Source organism: Phaethon lepturus, unplaced genomic scaffold, assembly GCF_000687285.1.
Source record: "Phaethon lepturus isolate BGI_N335 unplaced genomic scaffold, ASM68728v1 scaffold1189, whole genome shotgun sequence".
NCBI classification, from domain to species: Eukaryota; Metazoa; Chordata; class Aves; order Phaethontiformes; family Phaethontidae; genus Phaethon; species Phaethon lepturus.
The window spans coordinates 25,754-34,631 of NW_010561009.1; the positions used below are offsets into that span (position 1 = coordinate 25,754).

Here is an 8,878-nt window from a genome sequence, read left to right on the forward strand (position 1 = left end):
CAACTTACTCTCTCTAGTCTGACCCACGGACTGTCAGTGTCTGCAGCAAGCAGAGGATCAGACTCCGTTTTACCAAACCTTCCCTTTTCTTCTCCTCCCTGCTATTCTCTCCTCCATTTTTTTCTCAACTTTCTGCTTCAAATTTAACCATTAGGGGAAGAAAAAAAATGTTATTGAAGTAAAATTCCCTACTGCAAGAGAAATTTTAAGCCCGTGTGTTAAACCAGCTCCTCCTTATGCCTTTAGTAAAGTGAGCTCCAGTGTTTTATTTCTCAAAGACAGCAGATCTGTGGGTTTGAGATTCTCAATATCCCCTTTCTCCCCGAGGGGAGAGCAGGGACAGAATTCATTTCAGCTCAGCAGATCACAGCAGTTTCTTAAGAGTTAACTCTGCTATCCCCATCCATCAGGCAGCCAGCAAGGCATCAGGAAGGAATGATGGATGTAAAATTATTACAGGGCTGCCACCTGATATACTTACTGCCATTTGTAACTAACGCTGGAACTGACACACTTTTTTCATTATTAAACATCCACATTAAGTCAACATTGGTCACTGTCATTTCACATTTGGCACTCTCCTAAGGGGAAGAGGGAGAGGCGGGGGGGGGGGGGGGGGGGGTGGTGGGTGGGAATGGGAGGAAAGGCATCCTGAACCCGATGTTCCATAAGCATGAGTAATAAATAGGCTCCTGCTTACAACGCTGGAATAAATATTGTTACAAATAGCTCTTTAGTTCCAGCCCAGCAGACAAGTACATGTCAGAGCCTTTTAAAAGGACACACTCCAAGCGGTAACAGGGAGAACTTGTATCACAGGTTAAGAAACACTTCGGCGCGGGAGGCAGACGTACCGGGATGCGCTCGGCGCGTGCTACAAGCGCGACTGCCTCGGTACACGTGCGAAGCGCTTGTGTGGCTGCCTGTTACTTACACAACCGCCCCCGCCTCTAGCAGCGGCACCAGCGCTCGGAAACCAGCACCTGCGTCTGTACCGGCGCACACAGGCGTGTGCTCGAACGCCCGCCCGTGTGCCCCCTTCCTCCTTTCTTCCACTTCCCAGGGTACGTACGTACGTGTGCTGGCGAGTCTGACTACAGGCAGGAAACCGCTGGCGAGCTGGGTGCGCGTTCGTGCCGCGTGCCGCTGAAAGTGCACTGTAGGCTCGTACGCCTGCACACACGTGCTGGCTCTTGTGTTTGTGTGCGTCTCCGGGGCGGAGGAACAGCAGTTTTGGGGCTGAGCAAATAGAGCAGAGTCCACTTGCTGATGCTGCCCGTTGTGGTGTTTGCACTAGAGGACAATCTGCACTCTAAGCTACATGTATAGAAGGTAACGTTGTTTATGTATAGTATGTATCAAGCTATAATTAACTGTAGATGACAATTAGAAGTAAAACTATGATCCTGGGTTTCCAGGAAACCAGAAAAACATATACACACACTTCTCATTTATACATGGAAATGTTTCCAAGAAAAGTAATGTAAAAATATGTTTTATTGCATTTGCAATTAAAATAGGTTTTAGTAAAATCCATGTTCATCATGATGCTCAGTTTTTACTGTAATCCTCTGAAAATCAAACCCCTCAAGATGGTCCAAGTTGGATGCCCATAAAGTGACTCACCCAATTCATCCTAGCCATTTTTTAAAATCTTTTCTCATTTATGACTCCTTTTATACAGTTTCTCTCCAATTCCACAAAATTCCTGTCTGACTACCGCCTTACAGCTGGCAGGTCTGGCTGTCCACAGGGATCAATCCAGCTGGGAACACGAGCCAGACAAGCAGGTGATGTACATGCGTGAAGAAAAGCCCCAAGAGCTTTAACAGAGACGCACAAAGGTGACTTCCCGTCCTGAGCCCGCCTGGCCGCTGTTGAAGATAAATTCCTACCAAAAGTCCAACACACCCGTTCAGAACTGCACAGAACCCACCTTCACTGGTAAGCTGCAGCAGCAATTCATGCAACAAAAACCTCAACAGGTCTCAGAGAACCAACCGTAGGTATCCATAACTACCCTAGCCACTGCAGCAAAGAAGGGAGAATAATTGGGGATAGCTCCAGATGGGTGTTTCTTGCCTATAAAGATTGAGATCACTCTACAGGAAGGAGAGGGATCTTTCTTCTGTACGTAACTACAGACATAATGTACATTTCTAAGTATGAGTATGCCACACAGAGCTACATTAGACTAACCCTCTTTTAATTCCATCCCCCACCTGAAAATTTCCCTGTCAGGAAGCAAATGTAAGGTCCAAAAAGTTCAGGGGGCTGCCTCAAAGTCCCTGTGGGACCCTGAGCTTCTGAAGTGAAACACTTAGTGGTAACACTGCAGCACTCTATGTCTCACTACCCACCTTCCCAACTCTTTCTTCTTCTTGCCCCTGAAAATAGGGAAAACCAGTAAAATTCAATTCAAAATGGCAACACTTGCCTTCCTCTCAAATCCTGCTCTTAACAAGAGAGAAAACTTTAAAGTCCTAGATCAAACAACCAAAAACTTTAGAGAAGTTAGGTGTTTGTCTGGATGGCCTAGAGCATACACAGGAAAGGAGAACAGGTACCTAAACTTCACAGCCTCTGTCTTTTCCTCTGTTGGATCAAATGCAAGGACAGCTCAGAAGATCTTACAACAAGATAAAAAGTGCAACTTCTTGATGAGCGTTTAATGGCTTAGGAGATCGTTCCAGCAACCCAAATGCCGTTACAGTCTAAGAGAGCTTAAACTTGTTTCTGTCCTTCCCTCTCTCCACTTACAATAAAATAAAATAAATTAAAATAAAATAAAATATTAAAATAAAATAAATCAGTGCACTCCAAAAAAGTTTTGACATTTACTGCATCAGAAACCCCAAACCCTACAGTTGCTTTAGAAAAATTTTCAATTGAGCAAACAATTTTTTCTTCCTGCTACCTTGTAAAAGAACTCCTCTCTGCCCTCCACAAGCCCACCAGGAGGCATGAATTAGAGAGGAAAATAAACTTCAACTGGGGTTGAGGGTGAGAAGTGAAAACAGAAGGGGTAAGGAGAATCCCAACAATAGGAAAGTAACAGAATAAAGTGAATGCAGATGGTTCCACTCCTGTTACTTAATCAAAAGGCTGTGCAGAGTCACTAGAGCCAGCATAAAGTCATGTGTTAGAACAACAGCTGATCTGTATTAAAGAAGATTAACTCGCAATGCCATGGTGGAGGGCCTGGGATTATTTTATGTACTTCCATTGCCGAACAAGCCGTCAGCACAATTACTGCCCTCCGATGTGAATGACTGATCTGTAACCACAACTAAACAGCATGCTGCTTAGGGGCCTGGGTGCTTCATGAAGATGAATTTCCATACCATCAAAGTGCTTTTAATGGGCTTCCTGATCCAACCACAAGGCCTGCTTTGCAAGTATATAGAACCCAGGATGAAGGCTTCCTGTCCAAAAGGATTTGGTCGGTTGTCACTTGACAATTCCCAGCCAGCACAAGGGAGGAGAGGGGGGAGATAGGTAGAGTTGTCTCTGCTTTGGAGGATTAAAAAAAAAAAAAAAAGGGGAAAAAAAAAAGGGTACAGATGCTTTCTGAATGCAACCAACTGCTGTATCCACAGCTGAATTCAATGCGCTTAACAAATAACGGCAATTTAGCTATGCTTGCGAGGAATAGCTTGAGTCACTTTGCATTAGCATCTGGCTGAGTGTTAAAGTCATTTCTACATGGGGAGCAGAGAAAAGAAATTTCTGCTCCGAGCATCCTTTCAAGAATGCTTAAATATTTGAATATAAATTCCTTTGTGCTTGTGATCACTTCTTCTTCTATCTGACACTCTGCTTCTCCCTTTTCCCTTCTGGTACTCTTCTATGTGAAATGCCGTAAACATGCTCCATCCCTCTCTTTCTTTCTCTCTGCCCGTACCAGTGCTCTTATTCTTCTAAGAGAGATTGTATGTACTGCCAGATTCCTATTACATTGACCTCTTTTTCCCTCCCCCGTCCTTTCAAGAAAGTGCATGAAATTGGAGTAATTTCTACATCACTTACACCCAGGATAGGCTGATGGAAAAAGTACAGTAGTGAGACTCACATGTACATTTAACATTCATTACCCAGACTGCTGGCTTCTCATAGCTTATTGATCAAACCCCATCTAAAACCAGGGAAAATGGAAAGCTATCCAAATTAGCAATCTGCTCATTCTGGACAATATTGTTTGATGCACAAGCTTCCTAGGATGACTGACTTTCGAGTTTCTGCTAAATAGCTGATCATTTTTATTCATTCTATTTATCTGCCTATCTCAGTGATTCACACAAGGCCTTACAGTGAAAAGCCACTCCAAGCAGTTTCAATAAAATTCAGCTTACACCAAACGCAACAACGGTCATCTTTGTTGTACTGCACGACGAAGGCTGTATCACCTCAGAAAATATTGCAGGGGAAGAGAGGAACTGAGAAGAAAGTCTTGCTGAGCGTATGAAGTTGAGATGCACACCAGAGTTTGGATGCGTACCTTAGGTGGCACCATCATAAGGACGGCTCACAATAACTGTGGCGGCAAGGACAGGCAGGCCTGTTTATCCTCTATAAGCCAGGGCAGTGCACAGAAAAACATCCGTTACTTCCAGAGAAAAGCAGCAAATCACAACCTCTTTGACATGCATGACAGTTATGGTACATACTAATTTTACTAGAGAATATTCACTGTGTTGATATTTTGTTATAGCACAACTTTACAGGCCAGTTCAAAAGCAGAAGGTGGTAAGGCCTATACGTTGCAGTTTCACTACAAGTATTTGGTGCACTGTGTGTTGTCAATTCTCCAGTTTTTCAATTTTGTTAAGTCATCTAACATGACATGACAGTGCTACATTGCAATAGTCAAAAAATATCACATATGACAACTTCACAAGGCTAAATACCCAGAAGCTGAGCCTGAGTATCAGCAAAGCTTATGTTCCTAAAGAAGCTTCAATATTTTCAAATCCAGCTCATCTCATAAACACATGTAAGCATTTCCATACAGCAAGATTTGCACTTAGACCTAGAGATTTCCAAGATCACCTTCTCATAATACATGTTGACAGGCTGGAGCAGAGAATTAGCGACCTCCAAAGTTTTTGTGAGTGCTTTAACTATCTTTGCCTCCCCTCCGCTCTCCCCCAAGGGTCTCCAGGTCTCTCTCTCATGTCAGCTTTTGGTTGTGGTTTTCATTTTATGGTTCCCTTTTTTTGAAAGCAACAACCATTCTGTTTAGGGGAGGAGGAAGAACCTATGTATCTGTAGGGAGAGCCAAAAGCAATCTCTGACCCTTTGCAAAGGGAGGCTCGGAAACTCACCTTTTCTGTCCTGCAGTTATTGAGACCCAGGCTATTCACAACGGCCACTTTCCCATCCAGCACCTGTTGTTCCCTCCGAAGCTGCTCCTTCATCTGTCGGGCCTCCTGGATTGCCTTGGTAACAGCATCGTGGTCATTTAAATAACCTGACGACGTGATAGAAGAAAGGATGTCTTAAAAAAAGAAAGTCACAAGAAAACACTTTAGCTTTCGTCGATGAACTGCACCAACAGTTTATCATTATTAATGTGAAAGAGTTAAAAGGTAATGCCCAGAAACCCATCCGTGCTTTGCAGTTCTATTATTGTTATGATAGAGCCACCTGGACAGAAAGCATGAGAAACCTCAGTGCCAAAATCATCGTCCTGATACTTGATCCCATTAGTTTCAATATTTCCCTGACGCTGCAGAGGTTAGCCCTGTGGTTTCTATGCAGCAGGATGTAACCGGATAAGAGTTAGGGGAAGCTTTGATCATGCCAGCAATCCCAAACTTAAAAATAGACCATTTCATTCTTCCCCTTCTTAAAACTTGTGAATACATTAAAATAAACCACAGGTGGCGGTGCTTTGCTATAGATATGAAATGCATAATGGCTGGGAAGAGAAACCTCATCCACTGAATGCTCCCCACCACCACCTGTCATTCAGAAATGTATAAGAAACCACAGCTACACGGACCTACATTCCCACTCCTATTCATGCTGCTAATAGTAGGTCAAATGTCCACTGTTTTGCTGCAAATTCACAGCCTAGGGCTTAGCCTTAGTAGTCACTGAATTATTTCCTTTTAAAATGTTACAAGCATCACCGGCACAGCTAATACTATTTAATTTTAAATGTGACACTTTGTCATTTTTTTCCTTTAGCGTACTGTAGATTATACTTATTATGATCTGCATGTGATTTGTAGGATAGAATACTGATGGGAGACTCCAAGCCCCAGTCTATTTTTCAAACATTAAAGGAGAGGCTAATATCTATCAATCTCCCTCCCCCTCTCCACGTCCCCACACGCGCGCGCACGCACACACTTCTTTCTGTCTTTTAACTAGGGCATAAAAACGGCATAAAATGAATCTGTAATATGAAATTGCCCAGAAAAGGGACTTCTGTTTGTGACATGAGGCTAAATCTAACCAGATCCATTGGTGAATTGTGACAGATGGAGGGACTGTGAGACAGAAGGCAGGCACTAATCACACACAAAATGACCGGCTTGCCTCAACATGTTCCATGGATTCCAGCAAACTTTACACCCTAATCCATTTTTAGAACAAAAAACATCTGGGCCATAAATCCTCTAATCTGCCAAAACACGCTATTAAATCCCATGATTTGTTGAAAAACACTAAGATTAAAGAAAGGAAATATAAAATGGCTAACTGCCGTGTTAGGAAAGTGTTATTAATACTCTTTCTTTGTCTCAATTATGAATGTTCTGTTCCTAAAGAGCCTTGTCTAATCATGTCAGATTACACATCCTTGTTGTATTGCTAGACTCTTCTATCTGATCTGCTGATTGCCAAAAAACGTAGGACATTGTCTTGCTGCTTAAAACATTTCAGGGGAAGAAGTTGATGTCAGATTAGTTCGGTGCTGCGCTGCTGTCAGGATTTTAGTTTGGTTTGGGTTTTTATTGCTGTGTTTTTAGACTGCAGACAGAATGGGTCTGGTATTCCCGTCTTCCTTGGCGTGCAAGAACGAGCAAGAAAAGTTTCTGTGCGGTTTGACTGGTGTCAATTGTACTATCAATTAGCTTTTGGCTAAATACTCAGGAACCCTGAGAGTTCTATATGAAATAAATTGATCCACATTGCTTTTATCAAATGACCCAGTCAGTAATTCCCAGCCAATGGAATTCCAGTAATTCCAGCTTTCCCAGCATAAGGGAGGATATAACCTGCACCAGCACAGTACTACCAGCTGATTTTTTTTTGGTTTTCACCTCCATTTTATCAACTTGCTTGGTTTCTTCCCCACTTTGCATCTGTTACTGATCAAGCTTGCATGCAGTCAGAATAAATTAAAAAGGAAGCAAACAAACAAACAAACAGTAGTATTACTGCTGGTTGTGCTCTTGATTACACTAGGTATAATAATTTCAATCTGCAATATAGCCGAATTTGCCTAGGAACTGGAATTCATGCCCTTCTTCAGACTATTTGGCTTTTCCTGAATACTGCTATCTTTGAGACAGTTTGGCACATGACAGTGAATAAAAGCAAGCACTCCTTATGTTTTTTAGTAGCTGCCAAGATGCTGGTGTGCAGGGAAATGATTAATATAGAAGTGAGTTGAATGTAAATTATTGTTGTTTAGGGTAGGTGGTGAATTATTGACAGAGAGGGGAACTGCATTACATAAAACGCACTTCGTTACAAGGATTGCCAAACTAGCATAGAGATGTTGAAGATAATGGCAAAGGGCAGGGAGAAGTTGTTTCTGTTTTTAGTACACGGACATATGCCTGTTCCCAAAAAGAAATGCTTGGATTTAAAGGCATACATGAAGCCATGACATTTGTGACTGCTCAGTCTGTAGCATAATTTATGCACTATAAGGAGAGCTCTAGAAAAGGACTACGTATCTGTATGCCCAACTCTTCATCACAGGAGGCTGTAAGTTTACATCTTCCAGAGACAACTGAAGAATACATGAGCATTTCTCCATGCCCCGGGAACCAACAGCTTTCAGAGAACGGTTTTGAGTTGAAGTTAGTGGCAGTGCAAAGTGGCAGCTCAGCTGCATCCCAGCAAGGTGGGCTGTGCACACCTAGGGCAGACGACTTGTGTCTTGCATTGACAGCTTCAATCGTTCAAACGGTGGAAGGAACTGCCTGGCAAACGACTGCAAGCTTCCCCATGACCCTTCCCAGAGGGATCTATCTCTCAAGATAAAAAACGTAAACTAGTTTCTCTACCATTTTTAGGGACCTTAGTCCCTTTGCTAAAAATGTTATCAAATTTTTTTTGTGGCCTAGCTCCTACTGGACGACAACTTGAAATGGCATGCTCACTTTTTTAAGATAACCAAATGGTTTCAACATGGTAATGAGTTTTAATTGCTGTAACTTTGGTTGGATATGACCTAGCCGTTGGCAGGAAAAGACCCTGTGGAGTGTTCAAAAGCCTTTCAATCCTCTAGTCCTCCATTAAGGGACAGACCTTTGTTAGAAGTAGCCTATGTCTGTCCAGCTCCTGCACCACAGTTAAAGCCTGCTTATCTTATATATACAGTATGCACAGTGGTACTGCTCAGCAACCTCAAAAAGTCAGTTTCTATATTTGTAGCTGAGAGATATACAGCAGTGAACTCTATGTCATTAACAATAACTTAAGTATGTTATCTTTTGCTCCACAGTTTTCCATGGTTTATTAATGGTATAACACATTAATTCTTCTTACAAGAGTGACCTTTAAAGCTCCATTCATCCTCACAGCTTTTATCCAATTACATTATCACTCATTACAGGTACAGCATTTCAAAATCTGCATTTTGTTAAAAGAAGTAAATTGCAGGGGTTTGAAACCTATGAAAAATATCAGGTGTGTA

General features: G+C 42.4%; 1 protein-coding gene across 1 annotated transcript in view; it reads right to left on the bottom strand.

Moving 5' to 3' along the window:
• Positions 1-8,878, bottom strand: part of LOC104626018 (transcription factor SOX-5-like) — a gene marked incomplete at its 5' end in the record, with an annotated part of 101,096 nt that overhangs the window by 22,710 nt on the left and 69,508 nt on the right. Inside the window, 1 exon segment of the mRNA XM_010293827.1 lies at positions 5,325-5,497. Within this exon segment, the coding sequence (XP_010292129.1) occupies positions 5,325-5,497 (173 nt within the window).